This window comes from Trichosurus vulpecula, chromosome 6 (genome assembly GCF_011100635.1).
Source record: "Trichosurus vulpecula isolate mTriVul1 chromosome 6, mTriVul1.pri, whole genome shotgun sequence".
Lineage (NCBI taxonomy): Eukaryota > Metazoa > Chordata > Mammalia > Diprotodontia > Phalangeridae > Trichosurus > Trichosurus vulpecula.
The window spans coordinates 116,173,024-116,194,319 of NC_050578.1; the positions used below are offsets into that span (position 1 = coordinate 116,173,024).

Genomic DNA, 21,296 nt, shown 5'->3' on the forward strand with positions numbered 1-21,296 from the left:
CTTTTAGTTTTGCTCTAAAAACATTGTTCTTAATTATATCATTGCTAGGATTCTCTTCCGTAAAGCTGAGGTATGCCTCTTGTCAGACTGAATGACCAAGTTTGGTGTTTTCTGACAGCTGTTGAGTGAGAGAGAGCTTGGAATAATCTACCATATAACACTGTTGGACTAGAGAGAAATGGAACAAGGCATGCATTAGAGAGTGCATGGGGACACAAGCAATTTTTTGTTAGCAAAACTTTCCCCTTTCTGAATCTGTTCCCTCAAACTTGTTCTCTGTTCTGTCCCTTGTTTTGTCTGTTCTTTGGCGTATCCAAAATAGCAATACCAACCAGGAGAGACTGAAAAAAAAATGTTGCCTGCATTCTAGCCTTTACCCTTTAGCTCTGAGCAGGAGCCAGTCTACATTGGTAGAGGGAATTTCCTGCTTTGGAAGTTTCCTTTGCCCGGGGAATCATAGGTTTTTAGGGGGAGGGTTTTTTATTTTTCCCTTCCATAATAGTTCAGACACATCTCTAAAAGAGTAACCAATCAAGTTTTAAGAAGCAAGATAAAATGTGATTTTTGACTCTAATATTTTGTGAAAAAATATAGCACACCATTAAGATCAAAGTTATAAGTTCAAACTTAATTAGTGATAACATTTTATTGAATTGTTGATATGGATAAAACATCATGGCTGATAAATATCAGAAAGTAATTCTTACATATTATTAGAGGCAACATTAAATTTTTGTTTCTTTGGTTAATCAGTTATCTAGATGTCCACTTTGGACTAGTAGGTAGGTTTTAAAATTTTAACATCTTATTTATTGATGCCTTTCCTTAGACTTGGCAGTCATTTCCATATGTGTGTGTGTGTGTGTGTGTGTGTGTGTGTCTGTATGTGTGTATACACACATACAGATACATATGTACCTCTGCTTCCCTTATGCATAAAGCCATCCCTTGTAACAAAGATTAAAAAGCTATTCAGAAATCACAGACTATTTTCAAAGCAAGGCATATTTTTGTACATACAAGTGATGGGAGAGTTAGAGGACCTTGGGTTCAGATCCTGGCTCTTCCACTTACATTCTGTATGACTTAGGTGCTAATTCACTTAATGTCTCTTCAGGTTTCTTAGTTGTAAAATGAAGGGAGTTAGACTAAATGAACTCAAGCTCTCTTCCAGCACTAAACTTATGATTTTAAACTTGAAGTGGAGAGAATCTGAAGTAGTCATTAAACATTTCTTAGTATTTCTGTTGGCGTGGGTTGGATTCCTTCTACCACTGCAAATGTCAACCTTTTCCTTCTTGTCCTATATGATTCTTATCTATGTCTTTCTATAGATGATCCATAAAGGATGAGGCTGCCTTCTGGATCTTTTAATATTTTGTGGATACCAGTATAATCTTCCAGCTCCTCATTGTTTTATTCTTCATTTTCAATATAATGCTGGCCATGTCCTTTTCTGTGCATCATCTTGATATATTTCCTGGCAACTTCTTACACACATGTTGACTTTGGCTTTATACCTTGGGCCTTCTTACACAATTATTCTTTGACTTTGAAACATTTTTGTTATCCATAAAGGAATATTTGTAATTTGTAATTCCATTGTGATTATTCTGAGTTATGTTGTGGAGTGCTATAGGAAACATAGATAAATTGCATTGCGGGTAGTCTCTGATTTTATGAAGAGGCATATTTCTGGAAACTGCCTTGAAACAGACTAAGTATGTTTCTTGCATCCTCTGACCGTGTTCAGCAATACTTGCATAGAAACTGTTGATATGGGAATGAATGAGTGGGATTTCTTCAATTTCTAAATATGTCTGCCATTTCTTGTGTCGTTTGCATTTATACACGTTGTTATTTGCATATTTCATGTTTTGAACACAACCTGGCTTACCTGAAGTTTGTATTTTGCTTATTTTAATGATTGAATCATCACAGTGGAATGAAAAATGAATGTTTTAATACACAATCCTTAACATTTCCTTTCTGTATAATGTACGTGTATTCGAGTGCTAGTCAAGTTCACATTATTTTTGACTAGGGGATAATGTTTGGTCTTGAGAACAGAATCTCTGTTTGGATAATATAGACTCTGGTTGTTGGAACAAAGTTTTCTGTTTAGCTCTACTTTTGCCTGCCTGGTTTTTAGCAGTTTCTCAATGAGGAGTAGGAAATAAATTTTAGAGGAATATTCCAGGGTCTTAAGGAACTTAGGAGTTTAAGTAAACTTTGGTTTTTGCATGTTAACCTTGATCCAGTTGAGAATCAAGGGCAGTATAATAATGTGTGGTTGAGGGAGAGGCATATTTACATCAATATCCTCTCCCTTTTTGACTTTATAAAATAGGATTCACATGTAATTTTTTTTAACTTACTAGAATTTTGTTTCTAGATATTGTTTCTATTGAATCTTTTAGATTCCCATTTCAAAATGTGGGCACTTTATGATATATCCTAATACAACAATTGCATGAGGACTATACTTTTATGGGTACTTTTTTTAAATTAAAAGGTATAAAATTGCTAGAATGATATAGAGCTACATATATATAAAATATATATACAGACATATATATAAGTTTTGAGTTAGCGAAAGATATACTGCTGTTTTACTTAGGTCAAGTTCTTTGACATAAAGCTTCTGTTTGTAGGTAATCTAGAATATATGATTTCTCCTCCTAAATAGCATTAAAATGAGATATTGTACAGGTCTATGATTATTTTCTTTTAGGTGACCTCCAGCCTAAAGATTTGATTTTAGTTGTCAGTAGGCTTTTTGAAGTTCAGATAGAAGTCCTAATTGAATCCTCTTTAATTTAGTGAAGCTGCAGATAGAGTAAGCAGGGTCACCTAAAGATAGATTTACTCAGATGTTGGCTGCCTCTCTGGAACGATTGAGCTTTGAGCAGATTTCCATAAATGGAAAGAGCAAGTGCAGAGGCACAGCTACCTTGGTGAGAGTGTAGATGATGTGCAACAGGTGGTTATGGGGTCACTGAATTTAAAAATGTTGTACAAAAAATTGGAGGTTGGTGAGAAGAAGGTAGAGGGGCTAGTTAGGGGCATTTAGAATCATAGTTCTACTAGGGTGTTTTTGTTTTACCTTAAAAATCAGATAGAAATTGTTTTTATAATACAGAGGCACATACTTTCAGCACTTTGGAACCTGTTCCCCCCACCCCCAGTGTTATTTTGTAAAAATTGGATAGGAGTTTGTAAAAGGTCAATTCCCTGCATCCAGTAACAAATACATCCTAGTAAACTCTTTTAACTGATTAATTGAAAATCGTGTTAATTATGTTTATGATTAAGGACCTGTCAGTTTATGAAAAGTTTTATTTTAATGTAAATTATGAAGCACTGATTCACCCACAAAGCAGATGGGATGTCCTCATGAGAATAAAGGAAATTGCTCTGTGAGGAGCCCAGAAAGGTCCCTTAGGAGGAAGGGAAAGGTCACTATAGGTGAAATGGCAATAAGGGAGAACATTTCTAATCCTAGGGTTGATTTTTTTTCCATCATCAGTGGAGTAGTTGTTGACAGGATGCTTCTAAACCAGGAGTGAATCAATCCTTCTTGTAGAGTAGAATTGCTTGTCATTCCTGTGTGCCCAGAAAGGTGTATAATTGGCACCATCACATATGGATGTGAAATTTGGGTTTGTTCTATTGGTTAATAGAACTGCTTAATTATTTTGAATGGGATTAGAGTTAGTGACCTGCTTGGGACCCAGGGCTTTATTAGACATGGTATTGGATAGCATTTTGATAGAAGTGCTTTTTACCTCATAGAATTGTTAATCTGTAACTGCTTATTTTTCCTTAGTTAGTTTTGGCTTAAAATTGACATAAGAGTTCAAATTTCAAGGTTTCAGAGTTCAACTTCAAATTTCAATTTCAATTTGTTTTTCCTTTGGGTACTCCCTAGAAAAATCTTTTTTTTTTTTTTTAAATTAACATCCATTTTAGGAAGCTTAGATACTAGCTAGTCCTCACTGCTTTGAACCTTCTGAAGACTATACTGAAGATGTATACTAATCATTTTAATGATATTTAAAATTTTTCATCTGGCATGAGTTTCTTTTACTTTAAAATAAATATGTGCTTGAAATGACTGTTTTTAATGGAATGTACTTGGTTTTTGTTTTTCCTAGTTGAAGCATCAGTTCACAGTAGCAATGTACACTGCACGGATAAGACAATTGAAGCTGCTGAAGCCTTGCTTCATATGGAGTCTCCAACCTGCTTGAGGGATGCAACAAGTCCTGGTATGTGAACTGGCGTTGAGATGACTGTTGTGTCAACTATATTATAGCAGGTGTTTTAGTTTTCAAGATAATTGATTGTAAAAAGAAAAAGTATGAGTGGATTATTATAGTCACTAATCACATGTATGATTAAATATTGACTGATATAGGTGTACACACATTTATGCCAAACCTTTTGGATGTTTATTTAATGTTTCATCCTAATAATCAATGAGATATAGAAAATCTTTAAGTTTAAAAAAAATTATAGGTTTTAAAAAATATGCCAAATGTATAAGTTTTAGAGTTACTGTTTATATTATAGTCTGATTCTCTTTAGATTGGTCATAAACCATGGCAGATAGGACATAGAGCTGCATAGAACTCTCCAGAGTATGGTGATTGAAGACTTAATCTTCTCCCTTTCCCTCTAGTCATTAGATAGGCAGTGAGTCAGAGGGGTGATTAATTGGGCAGAGGAGGTAGCTTCACAAACTGGTGATTTTTAAAAAAAAAAACCCACCATAATTTGAGTTTATAGTTGTCCTTCAATTATATCTGATTCTTTATGACCTCATTTAGAGTTTTCTTGGCAGAGATACTAGAATGGTTTGCCACTTCCTTCTCCAGCTCATTTTACAGGTGAAGAAACTGAGGCAAACCCTGGTAAAGTGACTTGCCCAGGGCCACACAGCTAGTAAGTGTCTGAAACCAAGATTTGAACTCAGGAAGATAAGTGTTATTGACTCCAGGACTGGCACTCTATCTACAGTGTCACTTAGCTGTCCATAGAGTTTATAGGCTTATAATCAAATTTTTCCATCAGGTAGTCTGTGTAGAACTAGAACTGCCTTTCTCTTTGCCTAGACATCTCTTGGACTGCATTTTTGTGACAACTTTTCCCTTTAAAGGGTGCCGCTCTTTACTTTTGTCTTGATTTCACCTATATTAAAAAAATGTGGTAGGACATATATAATGATTTTACCTTAAGCCTTCTATTTTCTCAAATATGGCCCGGATTTCCTAGAGTTGACATTTATGAAAATTTGTAGTAATTTCTAAGAACAACTCCTAGTTGGAAAAGGGCTATATTTTGATTCTTCAAGTATGAAATGGAATTTTAAGGATCATAATTATCTGTATTTTGCATGAGAAATGTGCTTTGTATTAGAGACAAAAAATGTAGATTTACTGTTTGTATGAAATTTAAAGTTACATATTTTTAAAGGTGATCAAAAGTTATATTTCTTAGGTCAGGGAAACAGTAAATACAAAGTCTCATTGATGATACAAGATTATGCCTTCCAGTCCATAATTATTTTATTTTACTTTTGTACTTTTTAGAGTGAGAACCATAGATATGCTAGGGGGAAGAAAGATGGCCTGGTCTAATCATAATTAATACCTCTTCTGAATTTTTAATTGTCCTGTGTCATAAAACTTATTGGGAGGGGGATAAAAATGTAATTTCTTCAACCTTTTTTTTTTTATAGTGGAAGTCTTTGTTCCTCCTTGTGTATCTACTCCAGAGTTTATCCATGCTGCTATGAGACCAGATGTTATCACAGAGACGGTAGTCGAAGTGTCAACGGAGGAGTCCGAACCTATGGATACCTCCCCTGTTCCAACCTCACCAGATATCCATGAGCCAATGAAAAAGAAGAAAGGTAAAGTAGATTTTTGTTGAAAGAGCCTTTGTTGAAGGTTTGAAACTATAAAAACTGAGTATACTGTAGTCTTAAAAAACATAAGTGTTATCCTAAACCACTTCTTTACAGTGTATTATTTTGACTGATGCTATAGGCAGTAGTTCAAACTAAAATTTTACTTTGGTTCTTAAACTAAACACTTTATTACATTTGCATTATTTTTAAACTGACTTAGTATTTGAGTCAGAATACTAAAGTAAGAATTAGGAGGCACCCCATATTTTCAAAGATGCCAGATAAATAGTAAAAAAGGAATCCCTGTTCATATTTTATGTTGTCTTTTTTCTTGTATGTACTTTTTCATTAATGAATTTTTGTAGTTGGGTTGCTTGAGATAGAGTATTTTGTCCCCTTCATTTTCACAGAAGCTCTCCCTCCTATCTGAGTTTGAAATAAGTTATGTTAAGTGGAAAGATTTGTTATCATTTATGATTCTATACCATAAACCCTTTAACATTTTAATGCTTCGTTCTAATAATCATCAGAGTTTGGAAGTTGCTTCTTCATGTTTTATTCTAATAACCAGGAAGGAGTTGGAAGTTGTTTATGCAAAATAAATCTAATGGGTTTAAAAATGTGCACTTGACAGGTGTTTTGGTTTCAGTCATTCTTTATCTTATGGTGTGTTTGCTTTATGGAACTGAATCTATCAGTTGAGTGGGGGCTGATGTTTGGGGGGCCTAATTGTGTGTCTTCTCCTTTGCAAGGGTTGTTTATAGGCTTTGACTTTGGTAGCCAGTAGGAAAGGAGATGGCATCTTTACCTTAAGATGTGATATAGTAGCTAGAATGCTAGACACAGAAATAGGAAGAACTGGGTTGAAATCCCTCCTCTAATAGTTTGACCATTGGCAAATCACTTAACCATGCTGAGCTTCAAGTTATGCATGGATTGTGATCTGTGTTAGTGGAAAGAGCCTCCCACATTAACCAGATGACAAATCTGTGACATATTGACCAATGCATTTTAAGTTAAATTAATCAAATTCATTGTAGAGTACCTTCAGGACCGTTCAAAGAACAAATGAAACATGTCTCTTCCCTCATCAGAGGTCGGCCATGACAGGTGTAGAATGTTGTCTACCCTGTCAAGACACGGTTGTGTTATATCACTTGTTTTGTGTAATTGGTTTTCCTTGTTTATTATAATAGTGTTCAGTTTTGAGAGTGGGCTGTTAAATTCCGAAATTACTGTGACATAAAAAAAGCATTAATTCCTCTTAAAAATTATGTGAAAAATGAAAGTACACTCACTTATGCATCATTTGATTTATAAACACTTACCTTTATAAATTTAGTTTTATACTAACTTTACCCATTACTCAAACCTTTGCTATCATTGTGAAATTATTTGTAGCTTTTAGAGAATCTGGGTTGAGGGTGAGATGAAGAAAAGGTTAGTGAAAGATAAGGAGACAGAAACTTAGCTTCTGAGCAAATCTTTCTATTAGGCGAATATCTATGCTTAAATTAATGGACTAGAAATTCCCATATTAAAAAAGTTAATCTTGTTAAGAGGAAGAATAATTAATATAAACAAGTTGTTTAAATTAGTAGGAAATCAATTTTTTCAAGTAATTTGAAGAAAACATCTTTTTATGGTTTATGTGTGTACACACACACACACACACACACACACACACACACACACACACGAAGGTGTATACCAGGTTACCTATTGCATACTTAACGGAATTGTTTAACTATAGAGGTGAAATCTAAAAAAGGAGTCATTATAGGATTATAAAAACACATCATTTAACATAGCCCTAGCTATTGAAGTAGATGAGGATACAAAAATGACTCATGAATTGAAGAGACAGATTAGCCTTATTCTGAAGAAAGAGTTTTGGCTCTGGAGTCAGGAGCTGAGTTCAGATCTCACTTTTGATGCTTTTTCCCTATAGGGAAAATAAACATCCCTGGGCCTCAGTTTCCTCATTTTTAAAATGAGAGAATTGACCTTTCCTAGATGGCTTCAGGTCCTATCCCTTGCTAGATTTATGATCCTAAGAAATAATTAATTTTGCATTTGGTTTTGCAGTATGTTTCATTTCTTACATTTAAATATGGATTTGTCAGATCTAGGAAGTCAGTGCACTTCAGACAAAACAAAGCACACTGTGACAATGACCTTGACCCAGGAAGTGACTTGTTTACCCTCCTCATAGATAGGAATAGCCCTCAGACAGGTACAAACTAAGAAGTTTGTTGACTTTCAGACTTAAACCTTTTCTGGGATAGGAACAGGGACTGGACCAGTGATTTGATGGGGATAGAGGAACTCCTGAATGAGGAGCGTCCTCTACCAGTGACGTATAGCAGACCTCCACTAATTGGAGTGCTTGATGTGACTTGGTCCATGGTCATGTGGCCAGGGTGTGTAAGAAGTAGGACTTGAATCCAAGTCTTCTTGGCTTTAAGGCCAGCTCTCTGTCCAGTAGGCTGCACTGTCTACATCTTCAGGAAAATTAGTTTAGACTAATTCCTTTCAGATTCTATGGTAGAATATACAAAGATAACAATGTCAACAAAAGATTTAAGTAAAGCAGAGTGGGTGAGAATGTCACCCAGAAGTTAAAAGGAAGATTTGTCATCCATATAATGTGTCGTACATGTTTGCCCGTGAGTTATCTAGTTATTGTAATGTTGCTTTAATTATGGTCTTTGGGATCTTTTCCATTTCTTGGACTACAAAATTTTTGAATACAGATATAAGTCAAATCCATGATAATTAACTACACAGAAGCTCTGCATTGTTCTTTTGAGATAGGATTTTGTTGTAATGAAAAAATTTTGAAAATTGCATTTCTTATTTGCAGAGATGAAACAGATACAGCAAGCAATATAATTATTTTAACTATTCCCCTATAATAAAAGATGTATTTCTGTGGAGTTCATTGTAACACAGTTTTTCTTGTTACCAGGATGGGGCACCAGAGAAAGCATAGAATTTGGAAGAGTTGGAAAAAACCTTAGAAACCTGCAGAGTCCAGCCCCCTCATTTAATAGATGGAGGGCACGGGAGCTCAGAGGAGTTGGGATCTGAATTCAGGTCTTCATATTCCAAGTTGAATGCCTCTTGATATTATCGGTATCCCACCCTGTAGAACATACCTGTCTCCAGAAGCTGTTGTGAGAAAAGGACTCTATAAGGCTAAAGACTTTATAAACCTATAATCACTTTGTACGTGGGAGTTATTGTCCCTGGCACAGATTGTGCAGCTTTTTCTTGTATACTTCATTGCTTTACCCATTCCATTTTTCTCCAGGATTTTAACTCCTTGTAACTACTTTAAACAAAAACTTGGGTCGCTAGACAGTTTGGTTACCATATTTTAAAAAATCTTTTATTATTAAAAGTTGTATATTGCCTATAATAGGATTTAACTACTTCAGTGTACCCACGGTGACTCTACTATATATACATTCAGGGAGATTTCAGTCAGGCCTTCTTAGTAAATACCTGAGCAGAAATGAAGGAATCCAGCCCATTTATACAACTGTTAACTTCAAAAGGAATCCACTACCCATGTGGAAGATAAAGAACATCAGGAGGAGAGAGGGTGGAAAGAGTACCAGATTTAGAGTCAAGAATCAATTTTGTATCTTACCCTGTCCCTTACAGACCTTTGTAACCCTGGCAAATCACTTCACCTCCCTGGGGCTCTCAGTGTCTCATCTGCAAAAGGAGAACATACTTTTGAAGGTCCCTTTCAACTTTAAATTGATGGCTTTATGAAATATGTAATGGGAAAATCCACCTCTGTAATTAACAATTGGCTTAAAAATAGGGTTTGCTTTTCAGGTCAAAAGAGAAATGAATTGTTGAAGTTTAGCATTTTAAAATTTTCAAAATGACAATCTCTTCTATCTTACTTTTTTTCATTAGATATTTCTTCAGAGATGGTTAGGTAAAAACTGATTTATACAAACCTGTGTGACATAAAACAGTCCAAAAAGTTTGTAATTAGGTATTTTTGGAGTTGTAAGTGAATTCTTGTCCATTGCTATTCAAATAGAAGTTAGTGAAGAGACTCTCATTGTAGCAATAATTGCCTAATAATAACTGATTATTACCAAATTGTGGTAGTCTAAAATTGCTTAAAAAATATAATGTAAAACCCTCAAAACTCTTTACTAAATAACATGGAGATTGCATTAATAAGCAAATTAATGTCCCTCTTTTACGAAAAAATGTGTTAGAAGGAAGTCTAGTGGCTGTGTTTCCACTGGCTATATTCCCTATTTTCACCATACAATTTTATTTTTTACAGTTGGCCGTAAACCGAAGACCCAACAACCAGCTATTTCCAATGGATCACCCGAGTTAGGCATCAAGAAAAAACCCAGAGAAGGCAAAGGTAATATATATGTGTGTGTGTGTGTGTGTGTGTGTGTGTGTGTGTGTGTAGAAATTTTAACTGCAGACATATACATTGCATTTTTTTTTTTTTTTGGAAAAAAAAGCGTACTTTGTCATCTTTTTCTTTGCAGTTATTTGTAGACTATATAGCAGCTACTGTTGTTAAAGAAAGTAGCATGTTAATTAAAGGCTTGTTTTTCTCAGTATGTAAATTTTATTTAGTGGGGGAATTTTATTCAGACCAATTTAAATTTTCCAGGAGATATGTCAATTAAAAGTTACCCTGAGATAGCACTGACCTTACTAGATTGTTCTCTTGCTTGAAATAGTCTCTTCAAGGTCAGAGTAAAGCATCTGGCATCTGGCAAAGTATTGAATAATAAGCACTGTTGCAATATTGCTTTTCCCACCATGAATGATTTAGAGATTTGCAGAGTGTATCTCATTCCTCATATTGATTTGCAATCTTATTGGTGTAACTATGTTTACTGGTGCAGATTGCAACCTATCCATGGCTTCTCATTTTATTTGATTCTTGTGTGTCATGTTCCATAAATGTGCTGGATAGTATTCACCCAACATCCTCCAGGGCTTTCCTCCGGTACTTTTAATATTTCCTAGAGTCCACTTAGGCTGTCTGTCCTTCCTCTTTCACCTTTTTGTGTAAGTGGCCCACTTCTTTTTCCCCTTTTGCATTTGATAGATTTATGTCCTTTACATCATTTCTCATACACCAAGACATCATAGTTAAAAAGAAAAATACCCCGATGAAAACAAAAACTAAAGTATGATTTTAAAATTGTCAGCATTGCTGTTTTTAGAACATTTAGTAAGTGGATGTAATTGGTATCATTTTCATTTGGGGGGCAATATTTACTTTCTAGTTTACTGAAACAACTCATTTCATCGGACCCTTAAAAAATCAGTAAGTTACTCATAGTTAAAGGATATTGTATTTAAAATTTTAAATCAATTTAAATCAATAAAAGCAATTTTAAATCTCAATTGTTTTTAAAATTGAAGTTTAACTTCATTATTTGTATTTAAGCCTCCCATACTAAATTTCTTTACCCTTGGAAGCTCTTGCCTGCCAACTTCAGGTGGACTGCCTTCCCCTTATAAGTGGACCTGTTTGCATATAGGCCTTGATGTATAAGGTGACTCCCCTTGAAATGCCCAGTAGGCCTAACCAAATGTTTTAATTTGGATAATGCTTGATAAGAGTTGCACTTGGCTTTCTAAAGTCAGTTGATGATAAGCCCATCTTTGAATTATTTATATTAGGCTCAAAATAGGTAACTTGTAGAAATTATAACCTTTTATAGGAGCCGTCTTCTGGTGCGTGCAGGTCAAATCCCATTACAGCACACACCACTATAACAAGAAGGTGTCTAAACTAAACATCCATTAAACCATTTCAAGCAATATGATAGAATTCTAGTGCAAGCAATGAACATGGACCTCACATGGACCTCCTGGGAGCCAGAACAAAATCATTTTGCCATTGCAAGCCTGAAGAAATATAAATTGCTGTCAAGTTATAGAAAGGAATCAGAGAACACCAGCAAATAGTTTCTTTTTTACACTTATAACCAATTAAAACTAATTATTTTTATGTCTTTTTGCTTTTACATCTGCTCCTGACAGCTTGAAAATCTTTGTCCTTCTGATATTTTATGCTTTCCTTGCTTGCCAGTCTCAATCTTGTGGTGAATCTCCTGCATGAAACTCACCCAGGCTGCTGTAGTCGTGTAGCTGATTTATTAGAACATATGTACTCCTTAGTAACATTTACTGTATCATTATTTGTGTTCCACATGTTTATTTCCCCTCTTGTATTTCTAACTTTTCCTGGGGCAAGGGAGCTGTTTCTCCTATTTCTTATTGTGGCACTTTAGCACTGCACGTACTAATCACTTAATGTGTGTATGAATCAATGACTAGCAACTTATTGAATATTTGTTGATCTTAATACTTTATGTGCAATTCTTAAGAATAGCAACCAGTGCAAAATTTGAGATTAAAATTAGTTGGACACGTTTAAGCATCTCTATATTATTTCTTAGTATCTTTAATTCTAACTCCCAAAGTTTAGAATTCATGTCCTTTAAGTCTTAGCACCCCATCTCATAGAAGAGAAAATAGAAGGGTGGAAGAGGTGGAATGATCCAATTCCACAAATGTTTTTAAGTGCCTGCGATGTACAAGGGAGAGAGCCAGGAGTTCTGACTTTTAGTCAGCCCTTTGAGTGTGTGACTTGAGGCAGATCCCTGCCCCTCTTAGCTTATCTATCCACAAAGTGACAGGGCTTAGATGAGAGAATCTTTGCCTTCTCCAAGTTCTTAGAGTTCCATGAAATATTGTAATCTGTCTTCTGCTTTTTGAAAGAATTTGTAGGTACCATTTGCTTTTTATTTTAGTATTATAGTAATTGAATTGTTTGCATACCATGGTAGCCTTCAGGAGCTGCATAACCCTGCTTTTTTGGAAGATTTGAAGTGTACTTTGAAGCAGCTTTTTGATAGGCCATTGTCTGTCTGGAAGACCTTTCCTTAGCTTTCTTTGAATTGATTGGTAGTTAATTGACCAGAGGGAATTGATCAAAATTTTAAAAAGGAATGTATGAGAAATCTGTTTCACAAGAGAGGTAGGCCTTGCTCTTGTTATCCATGTTGGAGTGTATCCAATACTTGATGGGTGATCTAAAATTTCTGTAATTAATTCATGACATTCTTGCTTATCTCTACAAGATTGAAGGCTGGCAGAAGTTGATACAAGTTTGGATGAGAATAATTTGGGCTTTGGCTTTCATAGGACCATGGAATTTAGAGCTGTACAAGACTATAAGCACCCAGTTCAATCTCATTCTACAGACGGGGAAACTAAGTCCCTGATAGTTTAAGTAACTTGCTCGAAGTCATCCTGGAAGTAAATAGCAGAACCAAGAGTTGAACCCAGGTCACCTGACTCCAGATGCTGCAGGATTTTTTCTACTTCAGCCCCACATTTAAGCGAGGCATTATAGACACACCTCCACTTTATTGGGAGTTGTGGTAAGTGCCTTTGTGCAGCTGATGGACTTGACTGTGTACAATTTTGTGAACTCCAGAGGCAGCATGTTGTAGTAGCATCAGCCTTGAAGTAAAAAAAGACCTGGCTTGGATTCCTTACCTCTAACTGACTCTGTGTTGATTTAACTTTTCAGCATCTCAGACACCTTGCTAAAACAAGTTTCAGATATTGCTGATCTGCATCACAGAAGGTTTCCTAGATTAATGAAATTTTAGATTTGGGATAAATATAGAATTTAACCAGTTAAATTGCCAGAATCAGAATAAATACAACATCTGTAATATAGGCTGTGATGAGACAAGAGAAACAAGTATCTCACAAACAAATTTTACTGTATACATTCATTTTTTTGTTGCTTAAGTACATAAATTAAGTAATAATATTGCATATTATTGGACCCAGTGAGTCACCATTATGATGTACTAAGCATATATGTACCTGAAATGCTTTTATGTTTGCTTTTAAAGGTAACACAACATATTTGTGGGAGTTCCTTTTAGATCTCCTTCAGGACAAAAATACCTGTCCTCGATATATTAAGTGGACGCAGAGAGAAAAGGGCATATTCAAGCTTGTGGATTCCAAGGCTGTTTCGAAGCTCTGGGGAAAGCACAAGAACAAACCGGACATGAACTATGAAACTATGGGAAGGGCCTTGAGGTAAAAAAAAAAAAAAACATACAAACATAACCTCTGAATTACTGGACAGAAATGAAAAGGGCAGCAGTGTTCTCTTTTTTGTTAGCCATATAATAAAAATACCACTTTTTAAAATAAAGACAATCTCAGTAATTGGTGAGTTTAAATCAACAATATCAAATAAATGTTAACTCATTTTGGAAAGCATGCTCACTTTTCATGCATATCAGTAATATTACATTATTGCATGTGTTTTTTCTAGGAATTTCTAAGCAGTGGAAAAACGCACAATTACATATGGTGTTTTTTTGTTGGGAAGTTCATTTGTTGGTTTAAGAACACCATTTATTACATGTAACTTGATTTGTTGTCCGTAGAAGTTTTCCGTATTACATTTTTCAAATGCTTAACTCAGAGCGCAGTGATACTGAATTGCTAACTGAATTTACTTTTAAATATTTTCTGGACATTTTGTCCAGAATCAAGTATTTGGAAATGTCCATTTCATTTGAAAACCACGGTGGGTTTTTTGTTGTTGTTGTTGTTGTTTTGAGAGTAACTTGCAGTATAGAAATGTTTCCTTCAGTCTGCTTATCAGCTGACCTAACCATTTTTGCAGGGGTCCAGTTGGGATAAGAGGGCACCTGGGAGAACAGAAATACTGCTTAGCGCAGTTAGCAAGCATCTGAACAGCAAAGTGTGTGCATAGACCCTAGTTTGTTAATCTTAATTAAATCTTCTGACTTCACTGGAAACAGCCCTTGTATTCTATATTTCACTGCTAAGGGGTTGAGGAGATGATTGTAGAGTAGTAGGAATCTAATGGTATGTACATAATCTGCGAAAGTATACTTAATACAACCAAGTAGTGAATTTACTCTTTATTTCACCTTCTTTTGTGAATTCAGCTGCAGGGCTAACAGGAGTCAAGCAACAAATTCTTCCAACTCTTAAGACCTTTAGATTTGTTCTTATTCTTCTCTGTCCTGAGGCTTTTGAGCAAGCAGGGCAATAAGCTCCTTGTTTCTGATCTCTACAGGAATTAATGAATGCTACTGCCAGTACCCACTCCACTCCCAGTCCTTTGAGGCCTAGGCAGGAGGACAGGAACCTACCTACCTGCCAACTACTAGATCAAAAGTCAACAAAGTCCACAAGCAAAGAAGGCACTGAATCCTTCTTTCTCTTGTGAAAATGGCAGCATCCCTGGAGGCAGAAATTCATCTTGCTTTTGCATTTGAGAGTTGTACTGTACTGCTTTTCCTCATTATATAGGAATTGTAACGATTGGATACTGTAGATAATTTTTTAAATAAAAATCTTCTATTTGAATACTTCAAAAGTATGCAATTGCATATTTTTAAAGTAATTTTGGGGAAGTAAAGGCCAGCAGTAAATGGACACCTTATCTGAGACATTTTATTTGTAATTTATATAAATTGAAGAATGTGCAAGCATACAGTTTTTAGTTTCCCCAATTATGGGGGAAAATTGTGGGGTGGGGAGTCCAAGGAGTGAGAGGAAATCATTTCTCTGCCAAATGATACTTCCCTCCCCACCCCACCCCCCCTTTTATTTTCCTGGACCTTTTACATCTATTCAAGATATGTAGGGGTGCGGGGGGGAGGGGGGAATTATACAGACACATAGTGCTCAGGCTGAAACAGTGGAGTTTGAAAGGATCCAAAACGAAAGCAGGTATTTCTTAGTATAGGAATGCTTCTGAATAGAATCAGTTTTATAGTGTAATTAATACCAGTGTGTAATAAATCCCCTCTTTATTAAGAGCATGAAATGTAAACATAGTTGGCTATAATATCTATATCGTGTATGTACTGGCACAAAAGTGCTATATAAAATATATAACAAAATCTTCTCATTTGGTGCTTTATTCTTACAGATACTACTACCAAAGGGGGATTCTTGCAAAGGTAGAAGGGCAAAGGCTTGTGTATCAATTCAAGGAGATGCCAAAAAATATAGTTGTCATAGATGATGACAAAAGTGACGCTTGTAATGAAGACTTAACAGCAACTACTGATGAAAAATCATTGGAACGTGTTTCGTTAACTGCCGAAAACCTCCTGAAAGCAGCGGCTTCTGTACGTGGAAAGAACTCATCTCCTTTAAACTGTACCAGAGCTGAGAAAGCTGTGGCCAGAGTTGTGAACATCACCTCCCCTGGGCATGAGGCTTCCTCAAGATCTCCTTCCACCACCACTTCTGTTTCAGCAACTACTGCCCCGAGGTAAGTGCTGTTACCATCTTATCTCTCTGGTCTCACAGTCATAAAAATGTCAGCATTTTTTAAGTGTTCTGAGGTTCTTAGTGTTATTACTTTAAAAAATATTTTTTTAAATGTAGTTTTACTTTTAACATTTCTCAGCTAACATGAATTGATTTATATATTCAGCTGTTATAATTTTAGCCTACTTTGTATTTCTCATGTTTGATATTTAATAAGAAAATGCGTGCAAGTAAGAGAGAAACCAGAATTATTTTATTTCAGACTGTAGGAATTACCAGAAAATAAACTTATGGGATTTGAGGGTACTGGCTTATGTTTGCACTTGTTTTTGCCAGTTTTTACCCCTCTTGAGACTTATTTCTTAATAAGTTCTCTCTCTCTCTCTCTTTTTTTTTTCTGGTTCAACAGGACAGTCCGTGTGGCAATGCAAGTGCCTGTTGTCATGACCTCTTTGGGACAGAAAATTTCAACAGTGGCAGTTCAGTCAGTCAATGCAGGCTCATCATTAATAACCAGCACCAGCCCCACAACAGCAACCACTCCAAAGGTGGTCATTCAGACAATCCCTACAGTGATGCCAGCATCTACTGAAAATGGAGACAAAATCACAATGCAGCCTGCCAAAATCATCACCATCCCAGCTACACAACTTGCACAATGTCAGCTGCAGACAAAGTCAAGTCTGACTGGATCAGGAAGCATTAACATAGTTGGGACCCCATTGGCCGTAAGAGCACTCACCCCAGTGTCCATAGCCCATGGCACACCTGTAATGAGACTCTCAGTGCCTGCACAGCAGGCGTCTGGCCACACTTCCCCCCGAGTCATTAGTGCGGTGATAAAAGGGCCAGAGGTTAAGTCAGATGCAGTGGTTGTAAAGCAGGAGCCTGAAGTGAAGACTTTGCAGCTGGTACAGGAAGAGAAGCCAGCAGATGGAAGCAAGGCTGTGACCCATGTGGTGGTGGTCAGTGCTCCCTCCACCATTGCTCTCCCACTAACAGTGAGACCAGAAGGCACGGTGACGTGTGAGAAGTGAGGCAGTTCCTGACTGCCTGGCTGATGAAACACAGATGGGATGGGACATCATCAAGAACATTTATGGAGACTTTACAACTTTTTTAATGCAATCAGAGACTTACTGGAAATAAATTACCTTTATCCCATGTTTAAGTGGGACATGAACTACACATTGAGATGCTGACAGAAAACTGCCTCTTACAATAACATAAATATGAAAAAGGACTGAAAAAGGGACCAAGCAGTTCACTACATTATCAAGTTACACTAAGACTTGGAACACTAAAAGAATTCTGTAAGAGGTGATCTTTTAGGTTAGGGGAGGGGGGATAGGGAAAGATGGTCTCATTGTTACAAATAGCAAATTTTGATGCATTTTTTTATGCATACCAGCAATTATTACTGTGTAAACACAGTACTCACTTAACTGGTGCTATGTGAAGACTCTGCTAATATAGGTATTTTAGAATGTGAATTGAAGAATGGATCCAAAAGCTTCTGAAAGAGAACAACGGAGAAAAAGAGAGACCTAGTGAAATTTTTGTATCATATAGCTTAAGCTGATTTAAAACAAAAGCCTTAGACTGATTTTCAGTTTTTCCTTTCTTGAAATAAGCTAATGGCTTGTTTGTGTAAAGCTTTTTTTATTAAAAGAAAAATTTTAAAAATCTTGTACCTAGCACAGTATTGTTATAGACTTTCCATGTAACATATTTTGTATGGTAGTTTTAAGTCTGTTGCTTTCTTAATTGTGGACATAGTAGCAGCTGGCTTTGGCCTTGCTGACCCATGCCTGTGCCGCTCACGCAGCCTTGGTGTCTGTGCAGACATTTCAGTCTCAGCTCCACTCTTTCACTAGGAAGTTCACGCTCAGCATGAATTTTTGTCAGGTAGTTTTAAACCTGTACTTCTTTCTTCTTTTCTTTTCTTTTTTTTAGTTAAACTTAAAGGAGGGAAAGTACCAGTGTTCAAAATTGAACTATAATAGTTTGTATATTCAACATTTGAAGTATATTATATTTTGTTGTACTCTTGTTTCAAAGTGTATTCACGTAGGTTTTACTGAAATATAGAAATGAAATTTATTTTGTGCTTTGTTTGGTCTCTGGCGATATTTTCGATGTTTGGAGGTAACGGAAACAAAGTAATCATGGTTACTGTGGCATCTGTCCTATGATGTATGTTGTTTAAAAACTTTGATTAGCAAGTAATAGAAGCTGGTTTAAGAAGAAGTCCTTGGTCTTACCTAGAGATTTTGCCTCCATCTCTCTTAGTTATGAATTCAGTGGTATCACCTATGCCTTGGCCATTCCATGGCTTTATGATCTTAATGTTAATGAAGTTTGAATTCCAGTGTTTTAAAAATGACAACACATCATATTAAAGGTGGGATTAGGTTTTTTAAAAACCAGAAAACGTGACTGGTCCTGAATCTATTTAAAAGTGGTTAGATATGCTGATACAGAAATGTTTTTAATCTTTTCCTAATTATGCATTTGCTCGAAAACTACTTCATACTGTTGGAATGATTTCAACTGAAAATCTACCTGTCTTTACAATTTGTTGTCGTTTTAAGCAAGGATAGCAGTGATGTGACTATCCAAAGACACAGAGACTCCTGGTTCTGTTTTATCCATTCTGGGAGTTAAAAGAGGGAAGGAAGAATTCACAGGTTTAATAAGCTGTTGATAGCACTATTTCTTTGTATAAATATCTTACACATGTGTGGTGCTTTACAGTGTATGGCATGGTTTTTACATACATTATCTCATTTGATCTCCATGATAACCAAGTGAGGTAGACAGGATAGGTGATCTATAGTTAGGCTTTGAAAGTTTAACACAGCAACACAATTTGAGTTTCTGATTTCTATTCCAGTGTTTTTAAAAACGACTAATATTAGAAAATCATAACCTCACCATTAAGATGCCATTTTGGCATAGGAAGTAAAAAAATGAAGTGCTAAGCCTTCGATGAAACTGAAATCCAGATGCCCACATTGTCTTGCCTGTTCTTGTTGTGGGTTAAGTTTGGATGATCACTTTGCAAAATGGGATTTCAACTTGGAAAAATAGATTTTACATAGAGAATGTATCTACCTAGAGAAAAGAGAATTACACAGATGTAAGATTCATAGGGTTGCTGAAGGCAGAGGTGAAGAAGCTCGGGGGCACTGGTATTCCTCTAGTTAGTTACTACCATTGGCCGTTTTCTTTTCCTGTCTTCAACATTGTCTCCAGTAGTTTACTGACTATAGAGACATAAAACAAGATTGGCACACCTAAGGGAGGCTGGCCATCCAGGCCAACATCAATCTTTGGTGAGATGTCGGTTACTTATTTCTAACAATATCATTTAGAACACAGTTTAACAGAATCCACTGTCATACTCTCAGTACAAACTGCATTTTACAAATAGGAATTTTTAGCACTTAGAAGGGTAAATGTTAGGATTAGGCAAGATTCTGTCTGGAACCAATTAAAGGATAGAACTGAAATAAGGATATTTGCATATAGCAGAAATAAAATATCCTAACGTGAATAAAATCTTCGATTATCAACATATCAGTATTCCAGTGCTTACAGTGCCCACCACAGTGCATATAAGTACCTTACAATATCTGTCGGGAGATGTGATGAACAACTGACGTGGTGTGAGATGGATTATAAATGCCATAGACGTCTGGAGACGGACAACTGTGAAGTCTGGGGCTCAAGCCTATGAAAGTAGGATTTGCCTAGGTAAGAAGGGAGATGAGGGTCAGTTAAGTTTAAAAAGAAACATTACCAAGTACCTATTGTGTATATAAACTGCTGCTCTGTTGGTACTTAGTAAGATAACACTTTAAGGTACACGGATTAGTAAAGTAATGGGATATGACATGTGACATTCTGTAAAATAAGGTCTAAGAAATGAATAAGCAGAATGCCATGTTAAATCAAAAAGGGGAAAGGCCGTTAACTGATTTCTCAAGGCAGGGTCCTTAGAGACAGACAGAAATTCCTTTGTAGGGAGAGGCAGCAGGGGTATACTCTAGGCATCGGGAACATCTTGAGCTAAGGCACAGAGGAAGAAGGGAAAAGAATACCCCACAAAGGGCAGTTAACAGAAAAGATGGAATCACAGAGGCAGGAATTAGCATAATGTGTTCAAAGCGCCAGGAGACACTTAGCTTCACTCAGGAGAGTGAATACGTGGGGGAGTAGGAAATACACTTTAGGATGGTTAGGGTGAGCCCAAATTGGTAAATGCTGATAAGTAGTGCCAAAAAAAATTGGAAATAGGCCTAGAATCAAAATCACTTAGAAGCTGTGTGACTTTAGGCGAAGTGTAGCCTCCCTGAATCTGTTTTCTCATAAAGTGGTTGTAGATCAAATGTGACTCTATATTAAAGGAATTTTCTAACTATAAAGCACTGTGTATGTGTAAGTTTTAATTTTTATTGCAGAAGGTATTTGGTGAATCAGTTGATTAGGCAGAGTAAGAAATGATTTTTCTCAGTAGTTGATGAAGGTTAATTTGATGATATCTCACCCAAATGGATGGGGGTGGGGTACGAGGGGGGAATAGGTATAATTGAGTGTGGGGGTAATCCATCTGTGAATGTAATGACTAAGAATGGAAGAAAGTTAAACTCAAATCAGACAAGGTAACTGACTGGTTGTGGGAGGGAGAGGTAAGGACAAATTTCAAGGTTTTAAACCTCAATTAAATTTAAACCGCAAGTTGGAATTAGAAACTGATCTTTAAGGAGAGTTTGGTTTAGGTATTTTGTGTTTGAGATGAAATTGAAGCATCAGTGGGGCTTAGTGAAGGCTGTTGGACATTTGGGACAAATAGTCTTGATGAGAGGGTAGCCACAGAGATAGAGGGGAGTCATCAACGTTGAGGTCCTTAACAATGGACAGGTTCTGTGGAAGTTTGTGTAAAGAGAGAAAAGCAGAAAACCAAAGGCTGACTGAGTCTTTGTTAATATCTATAATCTCGGGTGTAAGA

At 36.2% G+C, this 21,296-nt stretch overlaps 1 protein-coding gene across 5 annotated transcripts in view; it reads left to right on the plus strand.

Annotated features, from left to right (window-relative positions):
- ELF2 (E74 like ETS transcription factor 2) overlaps positions 1–20,712 on the plus strand; it is an 88,774-nt gene extending 68,062 nt beyond the window's left edge. For 3 of the 5 annotated variants that reach the window (XM_036762849.1, XM_036762853.1, XM_036762851.1), the window contains 6 exons: positions 4,158–4,271; positions 5,744–5,917; positions 10,236–10,322; positions 13,864–14,056; positions 15,936–16,283; positions 16,692–20,712. In XM_036762849.1, coding sequence (XP_036618744.1) covers positions 4,158–4,271; positions 5,744–5,917; positions 10,236–10,322; positions 13,864–14,056; positions 15,936–16,283; positions 16,692–17,319 — 1,544 coding nt within the window. In that variant the 3' untranslated portion in view covers positions 17,320–20,712. The remainder of the gene's footprint in view (positions 1–4,157; positions 4,272–5,743; positions 5,918–10,235; positions 10,323–13,863; positions 14,057–15,935; positions 16,284–16,691) is intronic. The other 2 variants (XM_036762850.1, XM_036762852.1) reach the window with 1 other exon arrangement.
- Positions 20,713–21,296: the final 584 nt, after the last annotated feature.